Source organism: Hippocampus bargibanti, linkage group LG16 (assembly GCF_051943395.1).
Source record: "Hippocampus bargibanti isolate YZ-2025 linkage group LG16, ASM5194339v1, whole genome shotgun sequence".
NCBI classification, from domain to species: domain Eukaryota; kingdom Metazoa; phylum Chordata; class Actinopteri; order Syngnathiformes; family Syngnathidae; genus Hippocampus; species Hippocampus bargibanti.
Window position 1 is genome coordinate 1,724,085 of NC_142749.1, and position 17,865 is coordinate 1,741,949.

The 17,865-nt window shown below is 43.4% G+C and overlaps 1 protein-coding gene across 7 annotated transcripts in view; it reads right to left on the reverse strand.

Moving 5' to 3' along the window:
* Positions 1 to 17,865, reverse strand: part of amot (angiomotin) — a 138,042-nt gene that overhangs the window by 50,860 nt on the left and 69,317 nt on the right. For all 7 annotated transcript variants that reach the window (XR_016117841.1, XR_016117840.1, XR_016117843.1 and 4 more), the window contains 2 exons: positions 9,210 to 9,359; positions 6,081 to 6,277 (listed from right to left, as the gene is read on the reverse strand). Coding sequence is in view for 3 of the 7 variants with exons in the window: in XM_089016985.1 (XP_088873111.1) it covers positions 6,081 to 6,277; positions 9,210 to 9,359 (347 nt within the window). In the remaining 4 variants the exon portion in view is untranslated. The remainder of the gene's footprint in view (positions 1 to 6,080; positions 6,278 to 9,209; positions 9,360 to 17,865) is intronic.

The following is a 17,865-nucleotide window of genomic DNA, read 5'->3' on the forward strand; positions in this document are numbered from 1 at the left end:
AAAACCATGTTTTACTAATGTACGACTTTAATTTTCCTGTACTCTCAATAAATAACTTGGCAGAGGGCCGCAGAATTCAAACATCTGTCATGAATGGCTGTTTCCTGCCGGCAGTAGGGACAATCTTTTTGGTTCTGAGTCTTTGTCCACAGTGTCTGACTGTCATATCTCTGACATTGAGTAATCATGACTTCAACTAAGACACTATTTAGAGAAATCTACATAAAGGATGGGTCCAACAAAGTGGTTTCACCTTAAATAAAATATTCGTATTAATCTACAGGTCAAAACCTGGAAGAGGAATTATATCAAAAATAGACAAAGAGTTGCAGGAATTGGAAGTAGGAGAAATAACATATAAAGAACAAGTGGTCGGAGGAGGGAGCCATTACAATCCAACAGGAAGCATGGGAAAAAAATAACAGCACAGCAATGGAATTGCACATCCGCTCACTCTTGGAAATAATTTGGGTGGAAGAATATAGTCAGATTTTTTAGAGTTTAGAGTCAAGGGCATTCGCAAGGATTGAGTACAGCTTGCTGGAGATCCTGTGGCAACAACAAAGCATCGCATTATCATGTGTTTTGGGAATGCCCGGTCATTTCCAAATACTGGAAAGACAAGAATGACAATGGGTAGGATTGTGGGAAAAGTGGTTCCTCCAATCTTTGAAGCCATGTATCTGGGACTGGAACCTGATTTAATTATTAACTCTGCCCAGAAATACATCGAGCTGTTTGTAAGCAAGAAAGCAAAAGCAAGAAAGCAAAAGAACCCCAAACAGTCAAAGACTGGATTAAGGTGGTGGGTGAAATTTATGAAATGGAAAAACTTGCGTTAATTGTCCGAGGCGAGAGAAATTTGAGAGACTATGGGATACCTGGGAAAATTTAACAGCAACCTAAGTACTTATAACGATATTTAAATTCACCTATTAACCCCAATGCACAGATATTAATTAAGATTATAATTAATATTTATTATTTTTATTAGTATTGTTTTTTTCTTTTATTTCATTATTTATTTTTATTTTCTTTATCGTTTCGTTTTGATATCTGGATCAGATGATGCTCAATGTGTCCATGTTTTCCCTTTTCTAACTGTTCTAAAATAAAAACAAAAAACTGCATAGGTGTCGCACCTGAAAACTACTTAAACCGGACCAAATTCAACCCTGCTCAGGGAGGTGTTTTAAAAATGTACTCTGAATTAGTTTGGGGGATGAGCTGAGGTGACAAAATTGCAATACCTGAATTAACACCAAAGTGACCAAACCAAAAGTTACCAAAGTTTAACTGTTACTGTCTTCTTGAAAAAAAAATATATATAATAAGGAAAAACATCCAAACATGTTGAACTTGTGAGTAGTTGAGAACTGTCATGAATATACAACAAATCCTCTGCCTTACTGTGCTCAGTGCCACTGTCCGCAGTCCCATCCTCTTGCTCTGCTGGTTCCTCCCTTAGCACGTCATCCTCACTGCCGTCTTGGGCATTTCATATACAACACTTTTCAAAACCATGGATGATTCTTTTTGAGGAAACTGTATCCCATGCGTGGAGGATCCATCCACAGCAAATGTACCGAGCGCATCTGAATCTCCCTATCGGTGTGAGTATGTGATCACCGCATAGGAGCCAATCTGTGTATTTATTTCAGATTATCTTTAACAGGGTGGGCTGGAAGGGTGACATTGTGTGGAACATCGCCTACAATCCTCACTACCCAACCCTGTTCTGGTATTAGACTTCTGTGCTTTCCACAGATGAATAAAACTGCTTTTGTGCAATTGGTACCACAACACCCCACACCACAATTTGATGAGACTTTGCAGTGGATTAATTGGACATGAGGCCGAATGTCTTGCACACTCGGCTGGGCAAAAAGGAGGGAAAGACAGACAACTAATCTCTGCTTCCTGGTGTGTTGACTGTGACGGTAGTGAAATATGTGGGTCCAACCTGGCACACCCAAAAACAGAGGTAACTAGCAGAAGACGTTTCAGCTCCCAATTACCATCAGAACCATGACACGCCAAACCCAATGGGTAATTAGAAGAGAAAGAGGCAGGTTTCCAGCTGTGTCATCTGTTTACAAGATTAAAAATAAGGACAGTAAATCACTGTGCTCAAGGATTATTGGACATTAGACAAAATGTTCCCCGAATACATACATTAGAACCTGTCATCACCCTAACTCAGTTATCCAACTAACTATAGCCTCACAAGCAACAGAACAAAATTATACGGTAATGAGAGGCCAAGAGAAGTGAATAGTTAATGGGGAAGAGGAGATGACTTTGTGCTTTTTCTCATAGCAGCTCATGAAGCGTCGAACTGGGAATGAATGGTTTTTGGTAGGCAACACCATCATCCCGGAACTCCTCGCCCCAAACGTCACCAGCTCGGTGTGTCCCAGATGATCTGCCTCAGCTTCTTGATGAGACGGACAAAAAGTTGAGACTGGGAAAAATATCATCATCAACACGCACCATTAACAATGGAGACCCACAGGTATGAGTCCTCTCTCCACTATATTCTCCCAAGGCACTGCACCTCAACGCACCCAGCTGCCAAATTCATAAAGTTCACAAACGACACCACAGTCTTCAGTCTCATCAAAGACGGCGATGAGTCTGTGTCTCGACAACAAGTGGAGCAGCTGGAGCCCTGGTGCTGCCAACAACCTAGTGCTGACCATGCTCAAGACGGTAGAGATGATAGTGGACTTCAGGAAACATGCATCACCACAGCTGTCTCTCACACTATCCAACTACCCCGTGTTAACAGTGAAGTTCCTGGGAATCACAATCTCCCAAGACATGAAGTGGGAGGTCAATACCAACTCCATGCTGGAGTATCAGCCCAAGAGAGGATGTACTTCCTGAGGCTCCTGAAAAAGCATGGCCTGCCACAAGTTCTATGACATTTCTACACGGCAGTCATCAAATCAATTATGTGTTCGTCCGTCACGGTTTGGTTCGGGGCCGCCACAAAAATGGACAAAATCGGACTTCAACGGACACTTAAGACAGAAAAAATCATCGGCACCGCCCTACGCACTCTCAAGGACTTGCACACTGCAAGAATCAAGACAAGAGCGTGGAAAATCGGACGAGACCCTCCGCACCCTGCCCACCACCTTCTCCAGCTACTCCCCTCAGGTAGGCGCTACCGATCCTTGCGCATCAAATCCAGCAAATATTTAAACCGCTCCTTCCTCCTCGCCATAAACTCTCTAAACAGTAACCCAAATATAACTGTATAGTCCCTCTTTGCATTTTTGCACAAGCCTGTGGCACAGAATGCGGGTCTCTGCGAGTCTGCGTGCGTGTGTGTCTGAGTCCGAATGAATCTGCCCTCTCTGTCCCGCGAAAGCTACTTTTACACCCATTTTCATGCGTGGGAAATTCCTCAGGCTGAGACGCACATCAAAAACTTCAAAGGACTTGAAAAACATCAAAGGTGTGAAAGTCGCACTTCAAAAGCGTATACATTTCAGCGCCGCGGTGTGCACCTGTGATGCCACAGTTCTACTTCTTTTTCCTTTCCTCGTCCTTTCCCTAACTTTGTTGCTGTGAATTATCAATTTATCCATTGTGAGACTAATACATTTTCATCTTATCTTAAAAAAAGTCACCCTTGTCAATCTGGACAATGCTAGCTGTTTACAGTAATGTTGCGCATAAATAAACTGCCAATAGAGTCAGCCCCAAGTGTAAATGCTTTTCCAAGTTAAAATTGTTTTTGTCATACCATTGATTATGATCCTACTTGTCACGTTTTGCGAGGTGGTGATGGCGGGTGCGGATCCCAAAAAGCAGGCAGGAGTGAGTAGGAGGTTGTTTGACAAATTGTATTAAAATAAAGTCAGCAGGAACAAAATGTAAAACATCAAAATCATCTGAACGGAAAAAATACAAAGTAGCAAAAGAAGACCAAAAGTAAAAGTCCGCCAAGATTAAACAAACACATGCACTGCACACAATGCATACAATTGCATCCAACAGCATACAATGTGTTCAACAGCATTCAATGACATATAACAATTACCCGACACCGAATGGTCGTGCCAGGTGTCCTTTTGAGTGTGACTGATTGGAAACGACCGGCACCTGTGCAGGTGCAGGCGGGACCGACAGCGCCACCAGTTGGTCACCAACCAGATTATGACAGTACCCCCCCTTCAAGGGACTGCTTCCAGAAGTCCCAACAGTCTCCCAAAAGGTCCAACTCGCCTGGAAACGATGATGGAGACGGCAATCGTTGCCTCTCCAGCATATGATGGGCGGCGGCCTGATGGGAACGGGACTCGGCCTGGGGTGGACGAAGACGCGGCTCGGTTCGTCGTGGGCGTGAGTGCGATCCCTCTCGCACGTTCACGCGACGACGCATGGGGCGGCGTGGACGTTGCACTGACAGGCGCAAAGTGGCACCCTGGACGGCTGTATGGGAACGGGTCTCGACCGGACGTTGGCGTGGACGTTACGGCTCGTCGAGTGACGCGATTCAAACTCGACGAGGCGTGGGCTGACGTGGACGCGAACCGCCCGGCACCGGGGAAACGAGACCAGTCCTTAGCCGCTTCGGGATCCAGCGATGAGTGGGGTCTCGGACTTATGTGGAACGCTGACGTTGCACGGCTCGTCGTGGATGTGACTCAATTCAAACATGCACGACGACAGCGTGGCTGGACGTGGGCGTGCACTGCCAGACACCCAGTGTCACCCTGGACGGCCACCTGGAAGGAGGTCTCGGCCGGACGTTGACGTGGACGTTACGGCTCGTCGAGTTACGTAATTCAAACTCGACGAGGCATGGGCTAACGTGGACGTAGCGTTGCCAGGCACAGGGTTGAAATGAGACGGGTCCGTTTTACCTGCGGGATCCGATGGTTGGTCGGGTAATTCTGTCACGTTTTGCGAGGTGGTGATGGCGGGTGCGGATCCCAAAAAGCAGGCAGGAGTGAGTAGGAGGTTGTTTGACAAATTGTATTAAAATAAAGTCAGCAGGAACAAAATGTAAAACATCAAAATCATCTGAACGGAAAAAATACAAAGTAGCAAAAGAAGACCAAAAGTAAAAGTCCGCCAAGATTAAACAAACACATGCACTGCACACAATGCATACAATTGCATCCAACAGCATACAATGTGTTCAACAGCATTTAATGACATATAACAATTACCCGACACCGAATGGTCGTGCCAGGTGTCCTTTTGAGTGTGACTGATTGGAAACGACCGGCACCTGTGCAGGTGCAGGCGGGACCGACAGCGCCACCAGTTGGTCACCAACCAGATTATGACACTACTAAACAATTTTAAATATTTTTTTCTCACTTAGGTATTTTAAAAACCCATTTTTATCTGTTGCTGTTTTATTCCCTTTGCTTTTGAATGTCGTTAACTCATGTTTGTAAATTATTGTCCATCTGCTTCGCAAATGTGAATAAAACAGCCTTGTGTATGAAATGACGCAATGTATATAAAACTGCCTTGCCTGGCCTTTCCTTCCAGACCGCATAAAAAGGTGCATAGTAATTTGGATAAGTGTAGAGATGACAGTGTATGGACTTTAGCAAGCGCATCACCAATGACAAAATTTGATTGTTCAAAGTATACGAGTTGAAATCCTGTTTTTTTCGTGCACACAATTTTGAGTTTCAGTTAGGTCCAACCAGCAAAAAGACATAGGCACCCTTGCCCTTGTTTCTTTTATGGGACCCTTGAATAACTAAATTTGAGCCATTATTACCAGGAAACAGGATGCTATAATAGTTGTGTTAAGTTCATACATTCTCCTTATTATCTAATTTACAACAGGTTCTTTTATTACAGACAATGGCGTCCTTGTTATCTAATTTACAACAGGTTCTTTTATTACAGACAATGGCGTTTTGGGTGTTCAATCACAATCATGATGAAGGCGGAAGTACAAGCCGAAACGTGTCAGGTAATTGAACACCTAAAACGCCACTGTCTGTAATAAAAGAAGCTGTTGTAAAAAAGATGCTATAATGCCATCAAGAAAATTCATCACATTATGATCATACATATATAACTTGCAAAGGATGTACCTTTGAGAAGAAACAGAAGTGGCGGCCTCAAGGGCAAACTGTCTCAGGACACTCTCCTCTAAGTACTTTTGTTCCCACTTGGTCATATCAGCCTCCAGAGCCAAAATATGTTCCTCCTTCTCCCTCAGGTGCTCCATTAGTGCAGTGACACTGCACTCTGATGAGACCACACCATTGTTTGGTGTGCTTCCCTGACGCTGAAAGGAAAAAATATTTTGATGACAAGAACTTAAAACTTGAAAACAGCTGTATGGACACAGACGAACATATAAGATCACAACATTCAGTTGTTTAAATAGGAAGGTCTTAAAATATTTTGGTGACAATTTGAGTGAATGTACAGTAAAGTCTCGTTATATCGATATTCAAGGGAGTCCGAAAAAATATCGATATAACCGGGACTATCGATATATCCGACCCTGTTTGCATGTAATCTTCTCCGTGCGTGCATATAAATAGTATCGATATAACCGGGACTATCGATATATCCGATATCGATATAACGAGACTTTACTGTATTTACAAGAAAAATTCACTGATTCACTTCGTATTATGATCTGGGGTCAAAACTGGATCAAGCATGGGCAATCATTTTATCAGCTAGGTTTTATTTCTCCACATATGAGTGTGGCAACATAACCCTTCATTTTTTCACAACAAAAAAAGTTTTTTTTTTTTATTGATGTAGATCTATATTTCATCTAATCAATGCAGGAATAAGAAAAATAAAAAAATAAATAAAGCATGTCGGAGACGTAAAGGCGAATTTATATGGGGTTGACTATAGACTGCACGCAATACCTGATAACCCAGAGCTCCTCAAATAATGATCTAGCAATCATCAACTAGGAACATACTGATTTCTCACCACTGCAGTAGTGTAATTCTCCAGGAACGTACAGACACTGCAGAGGGAAACCACAGGGAGAGAAATCCAGGCCGTCCAACGTCATTTTGTAAAAAAGACCTACCACCAGTGTAAAATGTGAAGAGATAATTTCCATTCAGACACAGAAAGCAACTCCCAGATTGGAAAACATGATTGTCAGACACAGGCACTTTCCTGTACATGTACAATCTCATCATGAAAATGTGCGCACATCTTGGGGGCCATGTTTGCAAACATTGAAACTCATCTTATTCCACATTTTTAGAACATTGGAAAATGTTCAGAACGCTTGTGTCAGTTTTGTCCTACTACAGAATCTATATTCAGTAGTAGGCGATGTGCAAAAATGTGTCCACTCCAGGGTTTTTGTCATTTTCACTCAAATTGCAGGACACACAGAATAATGAGTTTTAGGACTACATAAGCATTGACTGCAGTGTAAGAAGCCTTAGACTCTCTTCTTTCAACAGAAAAAGAGGTACGTACAGTAAAGTCTCGTTATATCGATATTCTCGGGAGTCCGAAAACATATCGATATAACCGGACTATCGATATATCCGATCCTGCGCGCATGTAATTTTCTCCTTGCGTTCATAGAAATAGTATCGTAATAAGCAGTACTATCGATATAACCGATATCGATATAACGAGACTTTACTGTATTTCTAAAATTATATGGGTCTGGAGTTGTATGAGCTTGAAATGAAGGTGGCTGTCTAAATGCAATGAGATACTACAGTGAACCCTCATTTCTCATGGGAGACACGTTCCAAAAATAGCCTGCGATAGGTGAAATCCGCAAAGTACAATGTGAGTACCGTATTTTTCGGATTATAAATCACAGTTTTTTTCCATAGTTTGGTCTGGGGTGCGATTTATAAATCGGAGCGACTTATATATGCTTTTTTTTATTACTGTATATCATTTCGCATGTTATTTTCACATTAAACCGCAAGGGCGCAGAGAAGAGGAAGTGGCGCCTTGTCTACCTGCCGAGTTGGGGGAGTAATTTAAAAGTGACACCGAGGATGAAGATTTCCTTGGATTTGGTGATTTGGAGCAAAACCTGATATTTTGGTAAACTTGTTAGCATGTTCTTTGTGCTAGAGTTATTTGAATAACTCTTGTAAAAGACTGTTCTTGGTTACCAAAAAGGAGGTGTGTCCATCGGAGTTGCGTAGAGCGAGAGCTGCGGTGTTATGTTGGGAAAAAAAAGAAGTGAAACGTAGCCTGATGTTCTCTATTTTATTTTAATTTAATTAATTTATTTTAAATTGCTTTACAAGATGACATGTATGTTGTTTGGTGTTGGATTTTATCAAATACATTTCCCCCAAAAATGCGACTTATCCTCCAGTGCGACCTATATGTTTTTTTCTTCTTAATTATGCATTTTTTTTGGCTGGTGCGACCTATAATCTGGAGCGACGTATAATCCAAAAAATACGGTAGTAAAAAAATAAAAATACAATCTTTTTTTGAAGGAATCTTTCTCCGAGAGAAGAACATTGTTATCGGTAACGATGAAAAGGTTTCTTCAGCCGTCATCTGTACTTCTTTGAAGGTGTCAGACGTTTCGCTTCTTATCCAAGAAACTTCGTCAGCAAACTAAAGTTTTACTGTCGATGAGAAGGTTTCTTCAGCCGTCATCTGTACAAATTTGAAGGTTTCGGACGTTTAGCCTCCTATCCAAGAGGCTTCGTCAGCGAACTAAAGTCTGACCGGTCGTATCGGCCCTATTTAAATATCCCTAATGTCCAGACATGGCGGCGCCGAACACAGCTATGATAGGTCCCTACTCTCAGGTGGGGGGAGCAGAGGACCACTCCCTGTGGCCCCCCTGATTGTTCCTACATTCCTGACTAACGACTGGCCTATTTGCCCCACTCCCGCCGGTATCACCTCATCAGCATTACGAATGTTGCCTAACCTGTTTTGCCTAAGCAGGCTATTGTATGAACGATCCAAATTGAATTCAATTTGGATCATATATATATATATATATATATATATATATATATATATATATATATATATATATATATATATATATATATATATATATATATATATATATATATATACACACCTACTGTCCAGACATGGTGGTGCCGGACTCTGCTATGATGGGAGTGTTCAGTGTGTTTGATGGTGTGAGTGTGTGTGTGTGTGGCAAAGTCATGTTTGGGTAATTTCACACACCCATAAATGTCTGAAACTTGTATATTTCATTTGCATACCTGTTGCAAACGAAGAGATTCCAGCTCTCTCTCCAGCCTTGTACGGAGTCGATGTTCAAGTTGTTCTCTCTTTTCGCAGGCTGCTTGCAGCTGAGATAGAGCCTGTTGCATCCTTTCCACCTTTTCCACATAAACTTGTTTCTTCTTCAGCTGTGCGCACGCACATACACACACAGACGCACGCACGCGTGCACACACACACATACACACACACATACACGAGATTAATATTAAGGGCCTTCTACTTTTCTCAGGAACTTTAACCCAAGCGTATAACATTTTGCTTTAACCTGGTATGTTAAAAATTAGAGCTGAACTATTATAGAAAAAAAGCTTCTGTATGTTACACACAATAAGGCACACCTAAAAGCATTAAATGTTCCCAAAAGCAGACGGTACATCCTACCATCCAACGGGCTTTGTATGGATGGTGTTACAGTGTGTTTATATTCCCTATTGGATTGGATTGGATGTATCTTCATTCGTCTCGCAGTGGAGAAATTTACATTTAACAGCAGCAAAGTTATGAAAGGAAGAGGAAAGGAAAGAAAGAAGTACAAAAACAAAACATCGAGTTGTTTCCTTGTTATTGTTCCTATGCTACCAAGTGATCAGCATTAGTCGGAATGAACTTTACGTTGACACAAAATGACGTGCATTCACCAACACACTCAAACCGAAAACTTTGTGAACGTAGCACAGCCATTATGAAACAATGACAATACTAAAAGCATAGTAAACTATTGTCGAAACAAAGGAAGAAGGAATGATAACCAAGATCCTCAGGATATTGAGACCCGAGTGGATCTGACCCCGTGAGGTTTTTGTGCCTTTTTATTGGCTCAATCCTCTTCATAACTTTTGTCTTTCATCCTAATAACTTTTGTCTTTCATTTATTGTTTTGTCATGCAATTTGTTTTTACTGAATATGTTTCATGTTCGGAGCTGGAACAATTGCAGTTTCTATTTCTCTGGCCACTCTCAGTTCATCCAAAACAACTCCTTCACCTAACAGACCACCCCTGTGTCTTCTGGTGTGCCCCAAAGCTCTGTCCTGGGACCCCTCCTCTATTATTACCTCCCTTCTTCCCCTTGGAATATTTTCCGTAAATTTGGTATACACTTTCATTGCTTTGCAGATTACACCCAGCTCTATCTTTCCAGCAAACCCGACGCCTCTCTTCCAGCTTCTTCCTTTCACTCTGCCTCTCAGAAATTAAATCATGGTTTATCCATAACTTCCTCAAACTTAACAGCAAAAAATAAAAATTAAAAATAACTTCTCCTCGTCTGTACCAAATCCACCCGAAACAAAGCCAAAAGTATCTCCTGTGCAATTGACAGTTCAATTGTCTCCCCCTACCTTCAGGTCAAGAGCCTGCGTGTCATCGTCGATGGCTCACTATCTTTCCACTCCCATGTAAATATCATAATCCGATCCGCTTACTTTCACCGACGCAATATCAATCGTCTCCGTCTGTCTCTCACGCCTCACTCCACTGCTATCCTTGTCCACAGTCTCATCACCGCCCGTATTGATTATTGCAAGTCACTTCTCTTTGGAGTCCCTCACAAATTGCTCCACAAACTACAACTAGTCCAGAATTCCACAGCCCGGATCATCACTAGAACCCTCTCTTTTCACTAGATCACCACCGTCCACCAACAGCTCCACTGGCTCCCGGTCAAGAATTAACTTCAAAATACAGTAAAGTCTCGTTATATCGATATTCAAGGGAGTCCGAAAAAATATCGATATAACCGGGACTATCGATATATCCGACCCGGTTTGCATGTAATTTTCTCCGTGCGTGCATAGAAATAGTATCGATATAACCGGGACTATCGATATATCCGATATCGATATAACGAGACTTCACTGTAATGACTTTAAAGCCATCCATAACCTTTGCCCCCTCCCCCCATACCTATATCTGACCTTCAAATAATTTCTGTTCCCTTTCGTTCCCTCAGATCCTCACCCCCCCCTCCACCTCTGTGGGCCCCTGCCTATCTCAGCACGATGGGGGACAGGGCTTTCTGCCGCTCTGCCCCCAAACTCTGGAACTCTCTTCCTCCACACATCCGTAATATTGATTTTCTTTCCACCTTGCATCTCACAACCCACTTATTTAAAATCGCAATGTCTGGGTAGGTTTCAGAATCAGAAAACCTTTATTTGTCCCACAATGGGGAAAGTTTCAGTCCACATCAGCAATTGAAAGGGGATGTGGTGGGGGGTGAAAGGATAGAAAACAAGATATTCTGAGCATAACAAAATAAAACTGTCAACTGTGTACTGTGCAAATGTCAATGTGCAAAACCGTTTCATAAAAAAACTGTACATATATAGTGCAAGTAAGTAGTTTTATCTGTTGTTCTTATTTATAATTTTATCTGCAATTTTATTTATGTTCCTGTTTTGTGATTGTAAAGTGTCCTTGAGAGCTTTGAAAAGTGCTTATAAATACAATGTATTATTATGATTATTATTACATTGATCGTGATCGACTGGTAGATCCCCAACTAGTCCCAAGTCGATCACAAGTGCCGTAGAGGAGGAAAAAAATAACAAACTCCTTATAATACGAACTTTTCATCATACGAACGTCAAATTTATGAAAATTAAGCCTTATAATAACCACTATTTTCATAATACACACCCACCACGGCCGGTCCATCAAGCACACGACCTTCGGATCTGGTGGAGTGATCTTCGGCGGAAGCACACGACCGAACAGCGCTCCAGCCGGCGCTACTTTCCACATCCTCTCTCATTGAATGCACACGTCAATCGCCTACTTGGAGCATTTTGCTGATAATTTTACTATTATGGGACCGGAAAATAAACACCACAGGCTCGTGTTCAGCCTCAGTTCAAATGCGGTGCGTTACTATGAATAAATTGAAGAAACTACTCTGCTCTGTTTATTTGTCATCCAAGACTTGGGGTGCATTCAGGTTTGAGAATAGCGCACGACTTCTTATGACTCTAGGCTGTTTGGAAAGCATTGTCTAACTGAATGAGCAGGGACAAACACTTGCCAACGTTTTTGTGTTGCTACACATGAACGCACCCCTGTCAAGATGAAGATAGAAGTGATTGTGATTGGCTAAAGGGTAGAGTCATGTGTCAGGGTAAGCCGATCAGAGCTAGTGTTTTCACACACACCGGAATAGCGTGTCAATAGTCACGCCAAATTGTCACGTGCGAGTTGACAGCTCGGGCGTGGCCGCCGCTCGCAACACTTCAATTTCATTTCATTTCAACGAGTCACTGTCACCTCACCAGTGACGACAAAAGTGAATCGCTGTGTCTTGTGCTGGCAAATCCAACAGTTTGCTTTGCACGACGTGATTGTTAGACGCAAATGTGCCATTTCATTTGCCCCGCCCGCCTTCTTTTGTCGCGTTTTATTCCGCGTCCGTGGAATCATCGGACTCGCGCCTTTTGTTGTCATAAAATCTCTGCCAGCACCTACGGGACTCGAAATGAATGCAGATGACATCGAGGAGCTTGTTGCTGACCATAATGAGGTCATCAACACAGAGAATTTGATTTGCCTTCATGAGGACAAGCAGAAGCAAGCCATTCAACAGTTGATGTGCAGGCTTTTATTGAACAGTTCCATCCAGAAAAGGCTATGAGAATCATCAACATGATGAATGATAATGTGATGCCTCAGTTTCGGAAGACCTTAGAAGTCAGAAAGCAACAGGTGTCAATTAAGAGCCATCAATGACCACCACAAATGTAAATAAAGTGACTTTATTATATAGTGCAGTATATTTCTTTCATTACAATACAATAGCACATTTATTATACATAGGATAAGGTAGGTTGTGTGTAGTTTTAAGGCTTATTTAGTTGAAAAGTATATTTTATGGAAACCCGGGAACGGATTATTCCCATTCTAATGGTTTCCTATGGGAATTTTTTTTTGAGATACACACTTTTCGCCTTAAACACTCTGTTTGGGAACCAATTAAGTTCGTAAGTTGAGGTCTCATTGTATATATATATATAGCATTTGTGTCTTTGTGCATATAATTAATATACTTTTCAGTGTTAATATACACTGAATCCTTAATGATACAATCACCGTCATTTTCACAAAAAAAGTAGTAAAAAAATAAAGCAGGTAAATATTGAACCTATTGTGATGCTTGCGTCACTGGAAGTTGTGAGCGTTCAGCAGTCTGCAATTTCAGCTGGCGATCAGAGATGTTGGACCAAATCTTTTATCATCATCATTACTGTATTCAGAGTTGATGAGAAGGTTTCTTCAGCCGTCATCTGTACAAAAGTGAAGGTTTCGGACGTTTCGCCTCCTATCCAAGAGGCTTCGTCAGCGAACTAAAGTCTGACTGGTCGTATCGGCCCTATTTATATATCCCTAATGTCCAGGCATGGCGGCGCCGGACACAGCTATGATAGGTCACTACTCTCAGGTTGGGGGGAGCAGAGGACCCCTCCCTGTGGCCCCACTGATTGTTCCTACATTCCTGACTAACGACTGGCCTATTTCCCCCACTCCCACCGGTATCACCTCATCAGCATAACGAATGTTGCCTAACCTGTTTTGCCTAAGCAGGCTATTATGTGAACGATCCAAATTGAACCTCACCCCACCGGACCGGTTTAAAGAAGGATTTTGTTGTTTTATCAGAATCGCTTCTTTTACCGCCCTTTCAAACCATCGATGTTCTTTCGCTAAGATTTTAACCTCATTGTCGTCAAATGAGTGGTTGCTAGCTTTTAGGTGCAAATGTACTGCCGATTGAGGCCCACTTGTATTATCCCTGCGATGTTGATAAAGTCTTTTTTTGAGAATTTGTTGAGTCTCCCCAATGTACTGCTCTTTACAATTTTCATTCTTACAATGTATTGAATAAATTACATTACTTTGTTTTTGATTTGGTACCCTATCTTTTGGATGCACTAATTTTTGCCTTAACGTGTTTATCGGTTTGAAATAAGTAGGAATTTTATGTTGCCAAAGGACTCTTTGTAATTTTTCAGAAACTCCTGCAATGTAAGGTACTGCTACTCCCCTCCTTTTTTGTATCTTGAGAATTATTGGTTTCATTCCCTATTCTTTCTTTCTGACATTTGTTAAATGACCACTGAGGGTACCCACAGTTAGTGATTGCGCTCCTGATATGTTTAGACTCCTTTTCTCTACCTTCAATGCTAGTTGGTATTAGTTTAGCCCTATGCTGGAGGGCTCTGATAACTCCTAGTTTGTGTTGTAAAGGGTGGTTAGAGTCAAAAAGTAAGTATTGGTCAGTGTGCGTAGCCTTCCTAAAGACTTCTGTTTTTAGCGCTCTGTCCTGTTTTATAATTACTTTACAATCCAAGAAGGCGAGTTGGTTCTCTTTTAATGTCCTCACGAGTAAATTTAATGTTGATGTCTACAGAGTTGAGGTGATCTGTGAAGGATTGAATTTCTTGTTTTTTAATTATGACAAAAGTATCGTCCACATATCTAAACCAGTATCTAGGTTTTGTCCCCGGGAAGGATGTGAGGGCCTGTTTCTCCATCTCTTCCATGTAAAGATTAGCCACTATGGGTGAAACTGGTGAGCCCATAGCACAACCATGAATTTGTTTATAAAATTTCTCCCGAAATTGAAAATACGTAGTATTAAGACAGATTTCCAATAATTGGCAGATGTGATCCGGTTTAAGTTTGGTTCTTTCATGCAGAGAAACATCCGCCAGCAGTCTCGTCCTCAAATTCTCAAAAAAAAGACTTTATCAACATCGCAGGGATAATATAAGTGGGCCTCAATCGGCAGTACATTTGCACCTAAAAGGTAGCAACCACTCATTTGACGACAATGAGGTTAAAATCTTAGCGAAAGAACATAGATGGTTTGAAAGGGGGGTAAAAGAAGCGATTCTGATAAAACAACAAAATACTTCTTTAAACCGGTCCGGTGGGGTGAGGTTCAATTTGGATCGTTCACATAATAGCCTGCTTAGGCAAAACAGGTTAGGCAACATTCGTTATGCTGATGAGGTGATACCGGTGGGAGTGGGGGAAATAGGCCAGTCGTTAGTCAGGAATGTAGGAACAATCAGTGGGGCCACAGGGAGGGGTCCTCTGCTCCCCCCAACCTGAGAGTAGAGACCTATCATAGCTGTGTCCGGCGCCGCCATGCCTGGACATTAGGGATATATAAATAGGGCCGATACGACCAGTCAGACTTTAGTTCGCTGACGAAGCCTCTTGGATAGGAGGCGCAACGTCCGAAACCTTCAAAAGTGTACAGATGACGGCTGAAGAAACCTTCTCATCGATGGACCACGCCTGTACGACTGAGAGCTTACACAGACGTGTATTTAATAATTTATTAATGTAGCCACAAATGGACACAAGCCAATGTATCATTGTGCCGGCGCCAAGCCCGGATTAATACAGAGGGTTGTGTCAGGAAGAGCATCCAACATAAAATTTTGGCCAAAATTAACATTGAGAATCAAACCTCTGAATCTTATACCGAATCAGACAAGGCGGGATAACAGCGACCGCCATTGGCGCTGTTGACCTACAGGGTGACGACAGGGTTGAATTGGACTACTGTTGGTCAAAGAAGGAGGGGAGGGTGGTGTGCCCGTTGGAAAAGAGAGAAATGGAACTCCAAATGTATAGGACTGCGAGTGAGGACTTTGAATGTCAGAACAATGACAGGAAAAGGTACAGAGTTGGTTGACAAGATGCAGAGTAGGAAGGTTGAGACGTACTGTGTGTCCACAACACCAGGTGGAAAAGGAGCAAGGCTAGAACTTAGGGTCATGGTTCTAGTTGTTCTCTCATGGTGAAGACAGAGAGACAAATAGAGTTGGGGTCTTGAAAGAGAAGTGAGAGCATTGTAATTGGTGCAGACTTCAATGGACATGTTGGCGCAAGAAACAAAGATGATGAGGAGGTGATGGGCAAGTTTGGACTCCAAAGGAGGAACGCAGAAGGACAGATGGTGATGACTTTGCTTCGAGGATGGAAATGGCTATCGTGAATACTTTCTTCAGAAGAGTAAGGAACATAGCGTGACCTATAAGAATCCGAATGCAAATCAGAAAGCCCATAATAGTCCCACAATGGGGAAATTTGCAATATACAGCAGCAAAATTGAAAGAGGTGGTGGGTGGGATGTCAAAAGACAAAGCAAACTATTCTATGCACAAAAGAAAATGTCAGGAGACTAAAGTGTACAACTGCACCAAAGAAGGTTTAATCAAAAGATCTTTACAGAGTGCAAAGTATAAAAATACAGTAGAAAAAGCATATTTGCTATATGTAACTGTGTTGACTTGACATAAGGGTGGTGGCAGGAGAACACAGGTAGACTACATTTTGTATAGACGGTGCCATCTGAAGGAAATCAATGACTGCAAAGTAGTGGTTGGTGAGAGTGTAGCCAGACAGCATAGGTTGGTGGTGTGTAGGATGACGCTGGTGGTGAGAAAGATGAAGAGATCAAAAGTAGACCAGAGGAAAAAATGGTGGAAGTTGAAAAAGGAAGAATTCTGCATGACTTTTAGGAAGGAGTTGAGCCAAGCACTGGGTGGACAAGAGGTATTTCCGGATGGCTGGCAAACTACAACGAACCCTCAAGGGACGCCTCTCGGCGGCCCCCCAGGCTTGGATGGGTGAGCCGCATGGAACGCCCGGGTGAGGGATGGGTCGAGGATCCAGGCACGTGGGACCCATTGACGTTCCTCAGGTCCATAGCCCTCCCAGTCGACCAGGTACTGCACTCCTCTGCCCCTGCGCCTGGAGTCCAGTATCTCCCGCACGGTGTAGACTGGTCCGTCGTCCAATATCCGGGGGGGAGGTGGGGGGGCGGGCGTGGGGGCTAAGGGGCTGGTCTCCACTGGCTTGAGGAGGGAAACATGAAACACGGGGTGGATCCGCATGGTGGGTGGTAGCCGGAGCCTCACCGAGACCGGGCTGAGGATGGCCTCGATGGGGAAGGGACCCGTGAAGCGTGGGCCCAGCTTGGCCGAGGACCCTGCCAGCCGAAGGTCCTTCGTGGATAGCCAGACCTCCTGCCCGACCTGGTAGCTGGGTGCTTGCCCTCGATGGCGGTCTGCCACCCGCCGGTTCCGGGATGCGGTGCGTGACAGGGCGTCCCTGGTCTCCTTCCAGACTCTGTGGGCCCGTCTGAGGTGATGATCGATAGACGGGACCTCCACCTGGCCTTCCTGTGTGGGAAATAAGGGCGGCTGATAGCCACAGGCGGACATGAATGGGGACCGACCTCTGGCTGCGGAGACCAGGGAGTTGTGGGCGTACTCCACCCAGGGTAGGTGCAGGGCCCACGACGCCGGGTTGTGGAGGCACACGCACCGGAGGGCCGCCTCCAGGTCCTGGTTCTTCCTCTCCGTCTGTCCGTTGGTCTGGGGGTGGTACCCAGACGACAGGCTCGCCGATGCCCCTAGGGACCGACAGAAACGCTTCCATACCTTGGACACGAACTGAGGTCCCCGATCCGACACGATGTTCGTCGGAATCCCGTGGAGACGGACGACATGGTTAACCAGGAGTTGAGCCGTCTCGGTGGCGGACGGCAACCTGGTTAACGGAACGAAGTGGGCCGACTTGGAGAATCGGTCCACTACGGTGAGGACGACCGTCTTGCCACGGG